The 18,708-nt window shown below is 40.6% G+C and overlaps 1 protein-coding gene across 1 annotated transcript; it reads right to left on the bottom strand.

Moving 5' to 3' along the window:
* Positions 1 to 1,971: 1,971 nt before the first annotated feature.
* On the bottom strand, positions 1,972 to 13,595 carry cenpq (centromere protein Q). The gene is made up of 8 exons (XM_056242389.1): positions 13,487 to 13,595; positions 12,766 to 12,820; positions 10,975 to 11,080; positions 10,790 to 10,858; positions 8,131 to 8,260; positions 6,775 to 6,894; positions 6,314 to 6,391; positions 1,972 to 2,121 (listed from the first exon to the last, which is right to left on the bottom strand). The coding sequence occupies exons 1-8, from the start codon at positions 13,565 to 13,567 to the stop codon at positions 1,972 to 1,974; spliced, it is 789 nt and encodes a 262-aa protein (XP_056098364.1). The 5' UTR covers positions 13,568 to 13,595.
* Between the last annotated feature and the right edge of the window lie 5,113 nt (positions 13,596 to 18,708).

The raw sequence follows: 18,708 nt of genomic DNA, 5'->3' as shown, positions 1-18,708 counted from the left end.
GAGCAAAATACCTAAGCTGACATTCAGTGCAACTGTATCTTTTGTTTAGAACACATACAAATGTAATTTAGATCGTTTAGTTTGTCGAGAGATTTAAAGTGTCGTGTTTGAAGAGTGCGCATGTGTGAACGAGCTCGAGTGTGTCAGAACGAGTCTAGGACTGAATCTGGAAACGGAGCAAAATTAGAAATAGTATATTTCTATACTATATGTCTTTCTTTCCTCAGTCGAAAAGAAATTACGGTTTTTGATGAAAACATTCCAGGATTTTTCTCCATATAATGGACTTAAATGGGAACCATACGGTCCAAGGTCCAAAATACAGTTAATAACAGTTTCAGATGCAGCTTAAAATGTCTTTAAACGACACCAGACGATGAATAAGAACAAATCTTTTTTCGAGTCATTTGATTCATTTAACGACCGAAATGAACGAATTGACTCGAAAAAAGATTTGTTCATTTTGATGAACAAGTTCGAACAGGAGAGTCACACAGAACAGAGAAAGGCGAGCATGTGAGCTTATAAAACTTAAACGTTGTTATTTATTTTTTAAATGAGCGATCGTTTCGCATGATAAGACCCTTATTCATCGTCTGGTGTCGTTTAAAGACATTTTAAGCTGCATCTGAAACTGTTATTAACTGTATTTTGGACCTTGGACCGTATGGTTCCCATTTAAGTCCATTATATGGAGAAAAATCCTGGAATGTTTTCATCAAAAACCGTAATTTCTTTTCGACTGAGGAAAGAAAGACATAGGCATCTTGGATGACATGGGGGTGAGTAAATTATCAGCAAAAGTTTTTTCAAAAGTGAACTACTCCTTTAATAAGTGTAGTCTTCCTCAGTGTAGAAGCTGTCAATCACAGCTGTCAATCATGACGTCACATTCCCGTTTTTATAGCATCAAATAACTAACTAAAGACCAAACTTATTTTAAAAAACAACACTTAAATTTACATCAGCGTGAAAAAAAACTACCTAAAATGACAGAAAACATCTTTAATTTGAAGTGTAATTTGATTGTTTAGTTTCCATGGCGTTCATTAGACTTCATGGTGAGGATTATGAACCGAAAACGAAAATACGGTCAAACTTAAAAGTGGCGTTTCCATTCTAATTATGCTTTTAAACGAAAGTTTGCCTCGGGTAGATTAACAAAAAGACCCTAGGTTGCATTTTGACGACAGTTACCCTTTAAGTACGCAAAGGCGCGTCGTAACACAAATGGCATTACAATTCCCGTACCCGTGACGTCATCAACCAACGTGGGAGAACGACCAATGTGCGACAATACGGTTTCGGGGAACAGTCGCGACTCGCTAGTGGATTTCCTCATCGATGCCTCGTATTATGATAGTGAAGCAGAGAGTTACGCGAGTGTACGGGAGACACACCCCAGATCTCCAGTGCTTTGGAGTCGGCAAACGATGAAAAATTGACAACAGGAATAAACATGTTGCACCTCATATCACATACGGTATAAATCTCTGCACAAGAGATGGACTGAGACCATTTTATAACCATTCGATGGACATGAAAGCATTTCGGACACCAATTCTGTGAGATTTTCTTTTTAATGATGTATTATTGTAGCACTTTGCATTTCTACAGCAAATGAAAGACAAGGCTTTACCTCTGGACTTGCTTGCTTTGACTGAAGGCTTAAATTAAACTGTCTTAAAGTAGAAACTACTTTTTTACTGGCACACATTAAACAAAGCACATACAAACTAAAACTTTAAACAAACTAAAGATTAAGAAGCTGCTGTTCAATTCGCCGTACATGATCTGATGAGCTAAATCTTCTGAATTCCAGCGTTTGTGTTGATATTGTTGCATTAATGCTTGAGACGAATGTAATTTCAGTGTCATTTTCAATGCAAACTTGTCATTTTGAAATAAATGAGCAGTTGTTTTGTTGATCGGCTGTTTCTGTGAGTGTGTAAAGCTTGAGGAACGGACTGGTCAGGCCGGGGTTTTGTCATTACGGGCTTGTACTGAGTCCACCTGTTCATGTGCTAGCTCCAGAAAAGCCCTTGCGTCCCCGAGGACCGGAACCGCCTGAAGAGCTCGCACCACTGCCGGAGGATTGGGAACGATCTTCATGAGCTGCTCCTGAAGGAACAACAACAGTAGTTTAGCAGACGAATCAAATCACACAGAAGCACACTGTGAGTCACTTGCATAACACTTCTAAAAAGTGTTTAGTGTTGAAACTGCTGTCTGTCTGTGTGTGTGTGTGTGTGTGTGTGTGTGTGTGTGTGTGTGTGTGTGTGTGTGTGTGTGTGTTAGAATGAGAGAGTGTGTGTGTGTGTGTGTGTGTGTTAGAATGAGAGAGTGTGTGTGTGTTAGAGAGAGTGAGTGTGTGTGTGTGTGTTAGAGTTAGTGAGTGTGTGTGTGTGTGTGTGTGTGTGTGTGTGTGTGTGTGTGTGTGTGTGTGTGTGTGTGTGTGTGTGTGTTTAGAGTGTGTGTGTGTGTGTGTGTGTGTGTGTGTGTGTGTTTTAGAGTGTGTGTGTGTGTGTGTGTGTGTATGTGTATGTTAGAGTGTGTGTGTGTGTGTGTGTATGTGTATGTTAGAGTGTGTGTGTGTGTGTGTGTGTGTTTTAGAGTAAGTGTGTTAGAGTGTGTGTGTGTGTGTGTGTGTGTGTGTTAGAGTGTGTGTGTGTGTGTGTGTTGTGTGGGAGTGAGACGTGAGTGTGTGTGTGCTGTGTGGGAGTGAGACGTGAGTGTGTGTGTATGTGTGTGTGTGTGTGTGTGTGTGTTAGAGTGAGTGTGCGTGTGTGTTAGAGTGAGTGTGTGTGTGTTAGAGTGAGTGTTAGAGTGTGTGTGTGTGTGTTAGTGTGTGTGTGTGTGTGTTAGAGTGAGTGTGTGTGTGTGTGTGTGTTAGAGTGAGTGTTAGAGTGTGTGTATGTTAGAGTGAGTGTGTGTGTGTGTGTGTGTGTGTGTTAGAGCGTGTGTGTGTGTGTGTTAGAGTGAGTGTGTGTGTGTGTGTGTGTTAGAGTGAGTGTGTGTGTGTGTGTGTGTGTGTGTGTGTGTGTGTGTGTGTGTTAAAGTGAGTGTTAGAGTGTGTGTGTTAGAGTGAGTGTGTGTGTGTGTGTTAGAGTGAGTGTGTGTGTGTGTGTTAGAGTGAGTGTGTGTGTGTGTGTGTGTGTGTTAGAGCGTGTGTGTGTGTGTGTGTTAGAGTGAGTGTGTGTGTGTGTGTTAGAGTGAGTGTGTGTGTGTGTGTGTGTTAGAGTGTGTGTGTGTTAGAGTGAGTGTGTGTGTGTGTGTGTGTGTGTGTGTGTGTGTGTGTGTGTGTGTGTGTGTGTGTGTGTTAGGGGTGCAACGGATCTCAGGTGACCGTGATGCGTTCGGATCCGCTCCCCACGGTTCGGCACGCGTGTGATTCGCAGATTAACTGCTAAATTTAACCATTATAGAGTGAAAGTTTATCATTTGGACGTGTTTTGTCTTCCCAATTTACACATTCAAACAATTTTAAACACAGAAGAAGAGGCGAATATCGGGACTCGTGTGTTATCTGTGAGCACACACACACACGCAGAGAGAGAGAGTGAGTGTTAAAGAGTGAGTGTGTGTGTGCGAGAGAGAGAGGTGTGTGTGTTTCAGACAGCGCTCAAACACTGAATTGATTCCTCTTTCGCGTTTCCTTGCCCTTGAATGGACACACACACACACATAATGATGTCTAAACACCGTCTCGGCAAGTATATCTCTCAGTTATGTCATCAGTCAACAGTTGAGAAAGAAAAACCGGATGTGTGTTAGTTTAGTCGGTCTTAAAGTGACAGCAACCTAATATTCCTGCTGTCGTCCGCGTCATTAATGTTCATAAAACAACACAATACAGCTTTAACAGACGAAACTATATTTAATTTCTACAGTGAAAAAATAGTGTTATTTTACATTTAGGCTTAATTATTAATATCTGTACCTGATTACTAATATTAGACTTTATAGTGTTCATTTCTGCTTGTAATGTGTGTATTTGTTCTTATTTTATTACTGACTGTTCACTTGTTTTTAATAATGTTTAAACTTTATAAGTTAGGCTAGTAGTTTTTGATGTGGTAGCGAAAAACTTCAAGTGAGCTTTAAGTAGTAAATGATAAATAAATGTATTTTGCTGATCCGGAAAATGATCCGAACCGTGATTTTCGTGACCCGTTCGACCCCTTTATTTTGGATCCTAGTCGCATTAATAAAAGCACATTGTGAAGCACTTGCAGAACACTTCTAAAAAGTGTTGAAACCTCTTTCCCTGAAAAGATTGCATCAAGTCTGTCTGAATAACGCTGTCACTGTCCCATATAAGGTGAACACATGTGTCTCAACAGGACTTCTGTGCACTATAGCGTGCATTTCTGTGAAAATGTGGCGAGGACGGTGTCAAAACCTCACGCTATTTATGCCATCATGACAAACACTTTGTTTTCACAACACACAAGCAGGCCTGAGAACATCCTAACTCTCGATTCTTCAAGCATTAAGAGCTACACAGTTTTTCCATTTCATTGCGCTACTGTTTTTCAGTGTAAGCGCTAGATGTGTCTGAGCGCTACGTTCTCGCGCATACCGCTTCTCTCCTCGCCTCTGACCTGCGTCTCACATGTTTGTGGTTACTGGCTCCTCGAAGAGTGCATTCAAGAGAACTAGTCTGTTTTATCATTAACAGAGATCATATACTACAAGACACTACTTGCAGTCAAAGTAAACTCCACATGTGAATTCCAAAGTGATGAAATCAATATTGATATTACTCAAGATGGCAACCAATCGAACAAAACAACTTTCTTATTTGGGAGACTAAAATATGTCCCAATTCACTCGAAATCAAATTAAAACAGTAAGAAATTACATTATGCATTAGGAAAAGATTTTCAGCATTATGACATTATTTTCATAGCAAATAAACATTTTCCCTGTAAATCATCATTAATTGATGCAACGCAACAAACCTTTTTTGTTATTTCCATTATTCTCACAATTTTACTTTTTACTGTAATCAGCATTAAAGCAGTAAGTAAATACTAACATGCATAAATATTTTCTGTAACGCAATAGTGTATTTCTTTGCATTACAGTAATGTGAAAATTGTCAAACATCAGTGACATTATTTTTATGGAAAATAAACATTAAATAAAATAAACATTACCTCAAAGCAATAAACCTTTTTTGTAATTTCCATTATTCTTATTCTTGATTGTCATTAGTAATGCAATTTATGCAATTATGCAATTTAAATCAGCAAGCAAATATTAACATTTTTTTTTTATATAAATAATGTCATAATGCAAAAAAAATAAAAATAATTGTCATTGATTTTGAGGTGTAATATGAGTTATAATATATATAAATATCTAAAATTAATAAACCGGTGTTTTTGCCAAATGCGAAGTTTATCAATGCATCATCTTTTTACTCTTTTAATACATTTTATAACTGGATCATATATCTTTTAATTACTTTTATAACCGGTTTAATTTTCCTTGCTTTTATTTTGTGATTATTTTAATTTCTTTCTGTGTAAAGCACTTTAAATTGCCATTGTGTATGAAATGTACTATATAAATAGACTTGGCTTGCCTTGAAATATGACTTATTCAAAGTAAACTCGACTGATGTTCAAGTGAAGCGTGACGTATCTGTATTATTCTTTCTTCATTGTCATTAGTCTCACATTTATGTAATGCAATTTAAATCAGTATAAAGGCAGTAAGCAAATATTAACATGTATAAATATTTTTATGTACTCCAAATTCGATTTTTTTTTGCATTAGTCACGTGAAGAATGATAAAGAAATGTCATCATGCAACAAAAAACAACTAATTTGTCATTGATTTTGAGGTGAAATATGGTCTATGGTCTTACTTTCCCAGAGTTCTGAAAATATGATACACCGGTGTTTTGCCAAATGGGAAGTTTAATGTGTGTGTGTGTGTGTGTGTGTGTGCAACGCAACAAACCTTTTTTATTATTTCCATTATTCTCACAATTTTACTTTTTACTGTAATCGGCATTAAAGCAGTAAGTAAATACTAACATGCATAAATATTTTCTGTAACGCAATAGTGTATTTCTTTGCATTACAGTAATGTCAAAACTGGCAAAGAAATAATGCCATCATGCAACAAAAAAAACAACTAACTTGTCATTGATTTTGAGGTCAAGTCAAGTCAAGTCAAGTCACATTTATTTATATAGCGCTTTTCACAATACAGATTGCATCAAAGCAGCTTCACAGTGATAACACAGTGAAACATGACTCATTCACAGTGAACTGGACTAGTTCCAGTGAAGCGTACCTGTAGCGTCGGCTCATTGGCGGAGCGAGGCGATACGGCAGGGACACGCAGGACCGTTTGCTCCGACAGCTGGAGAAACTGGAACACAGTCAAACGCCATGATTCAACCACAGATACAAGCATCACAGACTGCTCCAGCGAAACCAGTTCCCAGTGTTTAAAAGAGATGTCTAACAGCCGTCCAAACACAGCCCTGACGCCCAGGCTAAACTTGTGAAAATACAGTGAAGATTTAATAGAGGTCTAACCATATCCCAGTCATCAATTAAATAACATGTCAAAGAAATGAAACCTTGTACATGATGGAATATCATACATCTCAAAAGTTATTTTGGCGAAAACAACATTCAAGGTTATTTTGGCTAGACGTGTGTTACTCATATCTGGACTATATCGGGTCTATAGTTAACTTAGACGGTGAAATGATGGCTATGGCTTGCTGGGTTGTGTCAGCACATCACCTCCTGTGCTTTTTCCTCTTCATCCTCGAGTTTGCTTCTCATAATCCTGCATTGCTCCTCCAAACGATCCATCTTCACCTCCATCTCCTCAAGAGTGCTGACCACCGAGCGCATGTTCTCCTGAACAGATCCAGCACACGCAAAGCTTAATCAAGTCAAGTCTCCTTCATCTATACAGCGCTTTAACACTATAGAGTTTCACCGCAGCTTTACAGTGATAACAGGAGATTACAGTAACAGAGATTGTTTGGCTTTACAGCAGCTCTAGAATAAAGTTATTGTCCAGATAAAGTTAGTTTTGATTGATTCACTTCCATTGCAAAGATCATTATGGTAGTTATTATTAACTTATGGGCCGCTAACACGACACCGCTCTAACAGAAAACCCTTTAAGGGGTGGTATAATGCCCTTTTCACATGATGTAAAATAAGTCTCTGAAGTCCCCAGAGTGTGTGTGTGAAGCTTTAGCTCAAAATACCCCACAGATATTGTTTTATAGCATGTTAAAATTGTCACTTTGTGAGGGTGAGCAAAAACGCATCGTTTTTGTGTGTGTGTCCCTTTAAATGCAAATGAGCTGCTGCTCCCGGCACAGGGGGCGGAGCTTCAACAGCTCGAGTCATTTTACCTCACACACACACACACACAGAAAATCTCAAAAACTTTTAGCCTTTTATGATCAAACCGGAGTCAGAAAGATGGAGAGACTCAAGAAGAAGAAGTGACGACATGTAGAAGCAACAGGACATTTCTGAATGGTTAGTTGATGAGATTATGTTTCTGATGTGGAGTTATCTTCTAGTCATTGATTAGCATATTCTGTCTTGATAATCTATAAATCGTGTTCAGGGGGCGGGGTTTATGTAAATTCTAGGGTTCGTGATGTCACTAACCCGGGAGGAAGCTCTTGTAGTTCTACCCGCCGTTTGTTGTAGTCCTTAAAAAACTATTTCTAAAAGTAAATCTCTCCCTTTGCTCTGAACTTTGAGCGTTGTAACTTTGCAGATGTTGCTTATGCTCAAACAGCAACATTACACACTAACTACAGCTAGAAAAGTGAAATCATATTCAACCACCCCTTTAATGCGCTCCGACTCGCTCATTAACACGAAAACAGTGTTTAGTGCTCGAGAACGCAAACCTTGAAATAGGTTCCAAGGTGCAGGCGTTGAATAATAAAAAATACAAATAAAAATAAAGTGCAAACTTCAAAAACGTGAATCTGTGAAAACGCTGATGACGTGCACATGTGTATAGGTATGTGCGTTTGAATATATTTGTGCGCATGTGTCAAATTAGTTAATGTCTGGTTATGTCACGAACAAAACTAATGATCATCTTGACCCGTTCATCACCTCTAGAGACTCGAGCGTCTTCTTGCCGTGTTGGGATTTATTACTCTCAGCTTTGAACTGATGGGACACGCGCATGAGGTCTCCATGTTTACTTGTGGGAACAGGAAGCTGCGCACACTTGGCCAGGAACCTGCGGAGACAGATTGTGGAAGAGTTAAGGCTCGTTCAAACCAAGGACGATAACTATAATGATGGTTATATGAAAGAGTTCACAGCACAACTATAACATGTAATTCCAGGACTTTCGAGAAGTTTTCAAGCACTACTTTTTAGTTTTTTAAGAACTACAATCAGAGATCTCACTTATCAAACAATATCTTTATTATCTTTCAACTTCTAAAAAAGGTAAATGTATAAATAAAAATAAACTAATAAAACAAATAAAGTGCAGCACATGCAATGACTGGTAACTTTAACATTTGAAAGGATACTATGACAAAGATATCGCTTTCCTCGTTCAAACTGATTATTTTTCTCATGAATATATGATTGATCTAAAGAATAAAAGCTGTATAATATACTTGGATATTTATATGAGCAATATTACGCTCATAGCCATGCGAAATGGCTCTATATCAGACGGGCTGCAGTGTTCATTTTGTGTGAAAAGATTGTTTTATCAATAAAATTAAACATTAAAATTTAATAAAAGTACCTTTTCATAAAACTGTCTGTTTTCAAAAGTTTTCCAGGACTTGAATTTCAAAAAGTCAAATTCAAGCACTTTAAGCTCCTAAAAAATTATTATTTTTCTAGATGAACAACTTTAAAAACACTGACAGCCAATCAGAATCCATTCTTCTTTCAGAGCTCAAACATTTAAAGCGACAGACGACAAAACTGAGAATCAACAGAACAATATCGTCCACTGGTGTTGATGCTCATATAGTTATAGCTCTTGGTGTGAACAGGCTTTTAGACACTTCTATCCCAGCTATCAAAAATATGTTCTAAAAATGTTTTACTAACATTCTCATTAAGTTATAAACGTTATTTCTGAATGATCTTTGAACATTCAAAATGTCCAGTTTATTACATGTTTTAAAGTCCTCCTGTAGTCAATCATTTATCGCTTAAAACTCATCTTTGATCACCAAAATTACACATTTAAACGTTTTTTTCGTTTATTCTTCATGCCTTAAAATATCTTGAGTGTAACTCGACACCCTCGCCTCGTTTAGTATGCGCGGCTCTATGAATATGCAGATGAGCCCCGCCTCCACTCACTCAGCTCAGAGATCCACTGGTTGACGATCACACGTTGATCTGATTGGTTACAAGGTCGTTTGTGACGTCAGAAACACCAGCGATTTCAAACCGTGTTTTTGAGACTGTCTTTGGTTCACTGCAGTTTTAAGGAGGAAATACTCAGCAATGCTGTCGACTTATGAACTTACACATGGTGTGTCTGTCACGGGCCCACCGGTGGGCCCAAATCCTTTACAAAACAGTAATATCCCATACTAAACCTAAACTAATCTTGACAAACTATATATCATTTGAAAGCTTACAATCTCTAGTTTCCATATTTGGTGATATATTTTTAAAATAAATTACAGAGGAGCCGTAATTTATCAATTTGCAACAATAATATTTTCATACTCTTAGACCTTTATTTTGAAATAGTGATGAACATGAAAAATCATGAAAGAAGGGTAGAAACCTCAGTTTGTTTTCATGCCAAGAGTTCAAAAGATAGCATCAATTCAATTATTTAAAAAAAAAAGGTCTGAATTTTTTTTTTTTATATAAAGAAAAAAATTATATGATGTGGCAGGAAGCTAAAATGCACATGCGTGTTCTTTTTATGTTTCTTAGAGGTTGAAATCATATCAAAATCTGCCAAATTTCTCATATTACTTCTGAATAGGATGTCTACTTCATAAATTGTATGAAAATTGTGGAAATAATGGTTCCTTTCACTCAAAACACATATGGAAATGGAGGCGCCCTTATATGGGCAGTAATGGAGTCTGGTTGTGACCTAGTGAAAAAGTTTGGTACTGCGCCCAAACAAAATCTTACTGAAAGCTCATTTTTTGAGATATCAACCTAAAATTTGAAACACAACTTGTTCAGATTTTTGGCTTTGATTTTTTTGCCGTTTTACAGTCGCCCAGGTTTTAAAAATATGTATTTTATATAAAATATGAATAATTAAATTTTTTACATTGTACATTTTCATAAACTCAAACTTCTATAACTTTTTTTCTGTTTCACTTTCTTAATTTATTTCACTTCTACAAAAATCTGCCAAATGTCTTCTTTAAAACAAGACCAATCTTACGTCTATATTCCAAAGCATTCTTGAATTACAACCATTTAAGTTCGAAATGTGCATTTTCATGTATATTCAAAAAAAGGGGGGTGACACTTAAAGGGTTAAAGCATATTAAAAATAGACATATAAACAACATTAAAAGCTTGATTTTCATAACAGGGGGACTTTAAAAACATTTTCCTTGGTTATGTGAACGTTATGGAAACATCCCATTTCATCATTCTTCAAACATTATGGGAATGTTACTTTTAAATGTGCTGTTTTGAGAACATTATTAATAACTTTGACCTGATAACCTTGAACGAACGTTCTATTAACGTTACAGGAAGAACGTTTGTTCATAACTGGGATCCAGAGGTTTGCCAGAACGTCTCTCACCGATCTTTGATCCGGTTGAGATGCATCTGCGATTCTTCTTTTTCTCTGTTTTTCAATGCCAGAGCAGATCTGAGACAAAGCCATGAATAAAAAACATCAATATCAGGCCGTGAAGATGAAGCAATCTGCCACAGCACACACATATAATCATTGCATAACAGATTATTACATAACGTTATACTCACAGAATGGACAAACCCAGCATTTTCTCCACAGCCAGTAAGGAGGACTTGCTCATCGGCTTCCAACTTCCCTGATTTTTACTCTTAACAACCATCGCTGAGGCTTTACCTGTGAATCAGGTAATAATAATAATAAAGACAACCACAGATAAACAGTCAGATCATATATCACTGATTCTTCAGCCGGAAACATCAAATCTGTCATCATTTACTCGCTTCTGTCAGACTTGCACATATTCAAATAATCTGAATCACATATGATTTGGTTGTAATGAAGTCTAATACGAGTATTCACCCACGGAATCTCGTTTCTTTTTTTATCTCGCACCTTTATTGTGTAAATTCTAGTGCTGTCAAACGATTAAAATATTTAATCGCGATTAGTTGCGATTAATCGTGAGTTATCTATGACATTAATGCGATTAATCGCACATTTTTATCTATTCTAAATGTCTCTTGATTTCTTTTTGTCCCATTATTTTTTCTCATTTTAATGCTCTTATCAACATGGAAAAGTGGATCGGCTTGCTTTGTGCAAATGTTTTTTATTGAAAACAACATTGGCATATACTGTGTTCAATTTCACACTAACATTTTCACTTGGAGCAAATAATCTCTCACACAATGTAACACTGTCCATCAATAAAAGGGTGAAAGAAATACTGACGAGGTCCTGATATTGACGAGGGGGCGGAGCTTCGCATCAGCTGTGTGTGTATGTGTGTGTGTGCTTGGCCATCATCAAGTGGTGTTTCAGACTGGACGTGCTGCGATGATGATAGCTCAGTTCACAACGACAAAACACACAGATCACTTTGGTCTCGTCAATGGAACCATTTGGCAACTTTTTAAAAGTAAACTTTCCATTCAGAATCTTATTGGCATCCATTTTGGCGTCTCGCGCTCGTCATCCACTCAAAACTAACGTTAACCAACTATTTGGCCGGCTCGCAAGCCCAAACAAGTGTGTGTGGCGTGCCTGTTTCCGGTCTAGCTGGAGCCATTGAAATGAATGGGTTTCATAGCGCAGCGCCACGTCCTGTTGCAAAAGCGTGTGAAAGAAACTACAGAGTTTGCTAGGCCAAAAAGGCCGTTAATCGCGCGATAAAAAAATTAACGCCGTTAAAATGGGTTTGCGTTAACGCCGTTAATAACGCGTTTAACTGACAGCCCTAATAAATTCTATTCTTTTATGATTCTCATTAGTCTCACATTTCTGTAATACAACGTTTTTTTTCATTTAAATTAAATCAGCATTAAAGCAGTAAGCAATTAAATGTATAAATATTTCCTGTAATGCTGATTTTTTTTGCATTAGTAATGTGAAAATTGCTTAAATGTCAAAGGAATAATGTCATAATGCAAAGAAAACTGACAGAATTACACATTTATTGTGCGGTGACTTTCACACACATGCAAGTTAATATCTCACAATTCTGAGAAAAACAGTCAAAACTGTCAGATATAATGTTTATAAATATTTTTTTCTTGCACATGTGAGTTTATATCCAACAATTCTGACTTTTTTTTTTTTTTACTCACAATTGCGAGTTATAAAGTGAGATAAAAAATCGTAATTTTTTTATTCTGTGGCGGAAACAAGCTTTATATACTAACACAGGAGATTTTTGTGAGATATTCAGTTTCTCAAGAAAGAGGAAACAAAGCATTTTTAGCAACTCATTGATTTCTTTTTTGTTTTTTGGCAAACGTTCTTTAACAGATTGGCGTATGAGTTTGAGCGAGTCTGCGAGTGTGTTGAAGCACAGACGTCTCCCGCCGCCGCTCACTCACCGCGGCCGGTCCTCGGCGGCTCCGCGTGTGGGCCTTCAGCTCCGGCCGGCGGCTTCTGGAGGAGAGACGACAACACTTTAATACACTTCATTATTAATGCATTACATGAAATTCGGGTTAGAGAACCGAATAAACTAAGTTAAAGTCACCATGAAATCAAGATTGACAATTCTTTTTCTCTCACTCTCTGTCTCTCTCTTTCCATCTCACTCACACACACACTCACTCTCTGTCTCTGTTAGACTCTCACACATGAATTATGTTGAATATCTGTCAGCTGTTAAATTGAACTACACAATTAGATAATACCAGTTTAGCTCAACCAGTGACCAAGCAATGCTTCATGTTGTTCAGTGTGTGTGTAAAAAGAGCATTAGCAATTACAGAAAACACACTTCAGCAAAACATGATCAGCTCAAAGTGTCCGAATCATTTCTGCTCCCAATCTTTACTGGTAGTCACTGTATGAAGAATTATTGGGTGTAATATGTCACAGTTTACTTTATTTTGCTCTCCTCACTTACAGAAATGAACTATAGTGTCCTGCACACACTAGTGAAACAATATCACAAATTATATCTGGTGTCTGAATGATGTTTGGTTTGACTGTAAGCATGTTATTTATAGTGTGCAGTGTCTTATAAATGTTGAATAAAAGGCTGCAATGGCAAAATAAAGCAGTAGTAATAATCATAATGAATGATCTTTAGCTGCGTCTCACGTGAGGCCTGCTGGTCTTCTTCTCTGCGGGGTGTTTGGGGCCCCGTGTGGAGGCCCTTCCGGACCCGCGGGCTGGCTTCATCACCACAGACTGCACACAAGAACATCTATCAGACCTGAGGGACTCTCCAGCTGCAAAACATCTCTATCAACACTAGACCCTAGAAACATCCCGCAGTTAAAACACACCAATGACAATAACAAGAATCCCCACAGAATCATTGTGTTTTTTTAGACACGATGTTCTGAATCAGAAAGGATTTTATCCTGATAATGAAGCTTAATGTGTTTCACACTGAGCGCGACACGATAAAGCAAAGCGAATCACTGAAAAACGGTGCTTTCACACACCGAGCACGAAACCATTGATCGCATTCAGCTAATTCACACCTGCATGACCTCTGACCCGACGCATGACCTCTGACCCGACCCATGACGAACGCAAACAAAAAGTTTGTTTGAACCGCGAGAGGCGTCGACTTTCACCTGAGCTTACGCTACTCCTACATCATGCGTCGGGTCAGAGGTCACTCGTCATGCGTCGGGTCAGAGGTCATGTGTTGGGTCAGAGGTCACTCGTCATGCGTCGGGTCTGAGGACATGTGTCGGGTCAGAGGTCACTCCTCGGGTCAGAGGTCACTCGTCATGCGTCGGGTCTGAGGACATGTGTCGGGTCAGAGGTCACTCCTCGGGTCAGAGGTCACTCGTCATGCGTCGGGTGAGAGGTCATGTGTTGGGTCAGAGGTCACTCGTCATGCGTCGGGTCAGAGGACATGTGTCGGGTCAGAGGTCACTCGTCATGCGTCGGGTCAGAGGACATGCGTCGGGTCAGAGGTCACTCGTCATGCGTCGGGTCAGAGGACATGCGTCGGGTCAGAGGTCACTCGTCATGCGTCGGGTCAGAGGACATGCGTCGGGTCAGAGGTCACTCGTCATGCGTCGGGTCAGAGGACATGCGTCGGGTCAGAGGTCACTCGTCATGCGTCGGGTCAGAGGACATGCGTCGGGTCAGAGGTCACTCCTCGGGTCAGAGGTCACTCGTCATGCGTCGGGTCAGAGGACATGCGTCGGGTGAGAGGTCACTCGTCATGCGTCGGGTCAGAGGACATGCGTCGGGTCAGAGGTCACTCGTCATGCGTCGGGTCAGAGGACATGCGTCGGGTCAGAGGTCACTCGTCATGCGTCGGGTCAGAGGACATGCGTCGGGTCAGAGGTCACTCCTCGGGTCAGAGGTCACTCGTCATGCGTCGGGTCAGAGGACATGCGTCGGGTGAGAGGTCATGTGTTGGGTCAGAGGTCACTCGTCATGCGTCGGGTCAGAGGACATGCGTCGGGTCAGAGGTCACTCGTCATGCGTCGGGTCAGAGGACATGCGTCGGGTCAGAGGTCACTCGTCATGCGTCGGGTCAGAGGACATGCGTCGGGTCAGAGGTCACTCGTCATGCGTCGGGTCAGAGGACATGCGTCGGGTCAGAGGTCACTCCTCGGGTCAGAGGTCACTCGTCATGCGTCGGGTCAGAGGACATGCGTCGGGTGAGAGGTCATGTGTTGGGTCAGAGGTCACTCGTCATGCGTCGGGTCAGAGGACATGCGTCGGGTCAGAGGTCACTCGTCATGCGTCGGGTCAGAGGACATGCGTCGGGTCAGAGGTCACTCGTCATGCGTCGGGTCAGAGGACATGCGTCGGGTCAGAGGTCACTCGTCATGCGTCGGGTCAGAGGTCACTTGTCATGCATCGGGTCAGAGGTCACTCGTTGGGTCAGAGGACGTGTTGGGTCAGAGGTCACTCGTCATGCGTCGGGTCAGAGGACATGCGTCGGGTCAGAGGTCACTCCTCGGGTCAGAGGTCACTCGTCATGCGTCGGGTCAGAGGACATGCGTCGGGTGAGAGGTCATGTGTTGGGTCAGAGGTCACTCGTCATGCGTCGGGTCAGAGGACATGCGTCGGGTCAGAGGTCACTCGTCATGCGTCGGGTCAGAGGACATGCGTCGGGTCAGAGGTCACTCGTCATGCGTCGGGTCAGAGGACATGCGTCGGGTCAGAGGTCACTCGTCACGCGTCGGGTCAGAGGTCACTTGTCATGCATCGGGTCAGAGGTCACTCGTTGGGTCAGAGGACGTGTTGGGTCAGAGGTCACTCGTCATGCGTCGGGTCAGAGGACATGTGTTGGGTCAGAGGTCACTCGTCATGCGTCGGGTCAGAGGACGTGTTGGGTCAGAGGTCACTCGTCATGCGTCGGGTCAGAGGACGTGTTGGGTCAGAGGTCACTCGTCATGCGTCGGGTCAGAGGACATGTGTTGGGTCAGAGGTCACTCGTCATGCGTCGGGTCAGAGGACATGCGTCGGGTCAGAGGGCATGCGTCGGGTCAGAGGTCACTCGTCATGCGTCGGGTCAGAGGACATGCGTCGGGTCAGAGGACATGCGTCGGGTCAGAGGTCACTCGTCATGCGTCGGGTCAGAGGACATGCGTCGGGTCAGAGGTCACTCGTCATGCGTCGGGTCAGAGGACGTGTTGGGTCAGAGGTCACTCGTCATGCGTCGGGTCAGAGGACATGTGTTGGGTCAGAGGTCACTCGTCATGCGTCGGGTCAGAGGACATGTGTTGGGTCAGAGGTCACTCGTCATGCGTCGGGTGAGAGGTCATGTGTTGGGTCAGAGGTCACTCGTCATGCGTCGGGTCAGAGGACATGTGTTGGGTCAGAGGTCACTCGTCATGCGTCGGGTGAGAGGTCATGTGTTGGGTCAGAGGTCACTCGTCATGCGTCGGGTCAGAGGACGTGTTGGGTCAGAGGTCACTCGTCATGCGTCGGGTCAGAGGTCATGTGTTGGGTCAGAGGTCACTCGTCATGCGTCGGGTCATAGGTCACTCCTCGGGTCAGAGGTCACTCGTCATTCATCGGGTCTGAGGACATGTGTCGGGTCAGAGGTCACTCCTCGGGTCAGAGGTCACTCGTCATTCATCGGGTCTGAGGACATGCGTCGGGTCAGAGGTCACTCCTCGGGTCAGAGGTCACTCGTCATGCGTCGGGTGAGAGGTCATGTGTTGGGTCAGAGGTCACTCGTCATGCGTCAGGTCAGAGGTCACGCGTCAAGTGTCGGGTCAGAGGTCAGTTCAATGGTCATGCGTCGGGTGAGAGGTCATGTGTCGGGTCAGAGGTCACTCGACATGCGTCAGGTCAGAGGTCACGCGTCAAGTGTCGGGTCAGAGGTCAGTTCAATGGTCATGCGTCGGGTCAGAGGTCACGCGTCAGTTCAATGGTCACGCGTCATGTGTGGGGTCAGAGGTCACTCTTCAGACTCTACAAACTAGACTCGTGTACGGCCGTTAACGGAACCCAGTGATTATAGTTTATAAAGTTATAAATATGGATATGTTTCTCGGCTTCAGAAGGCCTGTATTAACCCCTGAGGGCGTATGGATTATTGTTATGATGATGATGAGCTTTTTAGGGCTTCATAATCTCCTCCTCCATTCACTCCCATTGTAAAGCTGGGAAGAGCCAGGATAATGTTCAATATATTTCTGATTGTGTTCGGCTGAAAGAAGAAAGTCATAAACACTAGGATGTCTCGAGGGAGAGTGAATTATGGGATAATTTTCATTTTTAGATGAACTAACCCTTTAAGTCAGAATGGACATATTTACAGATTAAGTACATATTTAGAGTATTATGGATTTTATAAATAGGAGAGAATTTAACATTTTTTAAAAGGAAAAAGCACATCAGTAGCCCGCTGGGTTTTTTAAAGCACTTTCTTTAACAAATTGACAAATAAGTTTCCATATCCATACCATGTTTTACATTTTTAGATGTCCAGCTCAGTCCCAGCTAAAATATTTATGTGTTCTAGTCGAGATTATGTTATTTTAAACGTTATTTGTAATATTCCCAGAAGGTAAACATTAACATTCATAAAGTACACAAACTGTTCTCAGAACATGTCATAAGATCGTCCAAGTAAAAACATCATAAATGACGTTGTTCTAATATCATTTCTCCGTCTATCAGTTATTAATAATGTTAAAAGAAGGTTATATTAATTTTATTTAAAGAAAACCACATTTACATAATCTTTACAAAACATTAGAGAAAGTTGTGGGTACGTTCTCTGTTAGCTTGGATTATAACGTTACCATAGTATTATTTGACGCAGGTTTAAGTACCATAGTAATAATGTATATATATTTGTATATTTATAATGTATATATTTGAGCAAATATGATCGACGCGACACGTCAAATCTACAGATTCGCTTAATAATCGCATCAGGTTTTAATCGCGTCGCGTCGCTCACGTTCAGGTTAGAAACATCACTACTCATTTAAAACATGCTGAGAAAAACTGTAAAGATTCGATATATGATTTGGTGATCTCAAAACAAACACAACTCAATAATTTATCGTCTACGTACGTGCTACACATCTTCAACACTCACCACAGACTCGCGCCACACGATTCAAAGCGGGAACTGAACTGCGCATGCGCTCAACTGACACTTCCGGCTTCCTTCTTGAGCCACGTGCTGTTGTTTGATTACTAATGTTCTCGTTTCCATACATTTTTACATCACACATCTGTATTATAGTTTTAAAATTAACTTATATAAAACAAAATTAATGTGGAAGCTCATTTTCGCCACATACGAAATAAAGAATGCTTTGGTAAATCACAAATGACATACTAAATCATATTTATGACATAAAAAGTCAAAATGACCTCATGGAAAAACAGTATTATGACGTACTGAGCCATAATTTTGATTCATAATTGATAAAAAGTAAAACTTATAATGCAAAGAAAATAATGATGGCGTACAAACTCATAATTATGCGATTAAAATTTTGAAATGGACCCAAAAAAAGGCATTCAAATATATAATTATGACACACAATCATAATTTTGACTATCTACTAACTATTACTGTCACAATTACGACTTATGTCATATATTCATTCATTTTTGTCGTAATTTAAACAACTCAATTACAATTTTTTTGAGCTTTCATAAAATACACTTTCGAGTCCCATACGACTCAACCCAAACGCCAAAGAAACCACATTTATTAGCCTTACATAGTATTTAACATTTACACAGCACATATTTCCTCACAAACAAAAGCATGTGAGATAAAAGAGCATATGAAGTAAACAGGTGATGGGTCTGTCAGTGTGTGTGTGTGTGTGTGTGTGTGTTATGAGATAAGTGAACGACAGAACACT

The sequence above is a fragment of the Rhinichthys klamathensis genome, unplaced genomic scaffold (assembly GCF_029890125.1).
Source record: "Rhinichthys klamathensis goyatoka isolate OS25496 unplaced genomic scaffold, OSU_Roscu_1.1 h1tg000725l_1, whole genome shotgun sequence".
Taxonomy (NCBI): Eukaryota; Metazoa; Chordata; class Actinopteri; order Cypriniformes; family Leuciscidae; genus Rhinichthys; species Rhinichthys klamathensis.
The sequence above is the reverse complement of the archived record's forward strand: the minus strand, read 5'-3'. Positions and strand labels throughout refer to the sequence as shown.

Excerpts from the sequence above, each read along its gene's own strand:
- cenpq (XM_056242389.1), bottom strand. The coding sequence starts at position 13,567 with ATGAAGCCAGCCCGCGGGTCCGGAAGGGCCTCCACACGGGGCCCCAAA. Across the intron at positions 12,821-13,486 it reads AGAAGACCAGCAGGCCTCAC|AAGCCGCCGGCCGGAGCTGA; the intron begins GTGAGACGCAGC and ends TCTCTCCTCCAG. Across the intron at positions 6,392-6,774 it reads AAGAGGAAAAAGCACAGGAG|TTTCTCCAGCTGTCGGAGCA; the intron begins GTGATGTGCTGA and ends ACTGTGTTCCAG.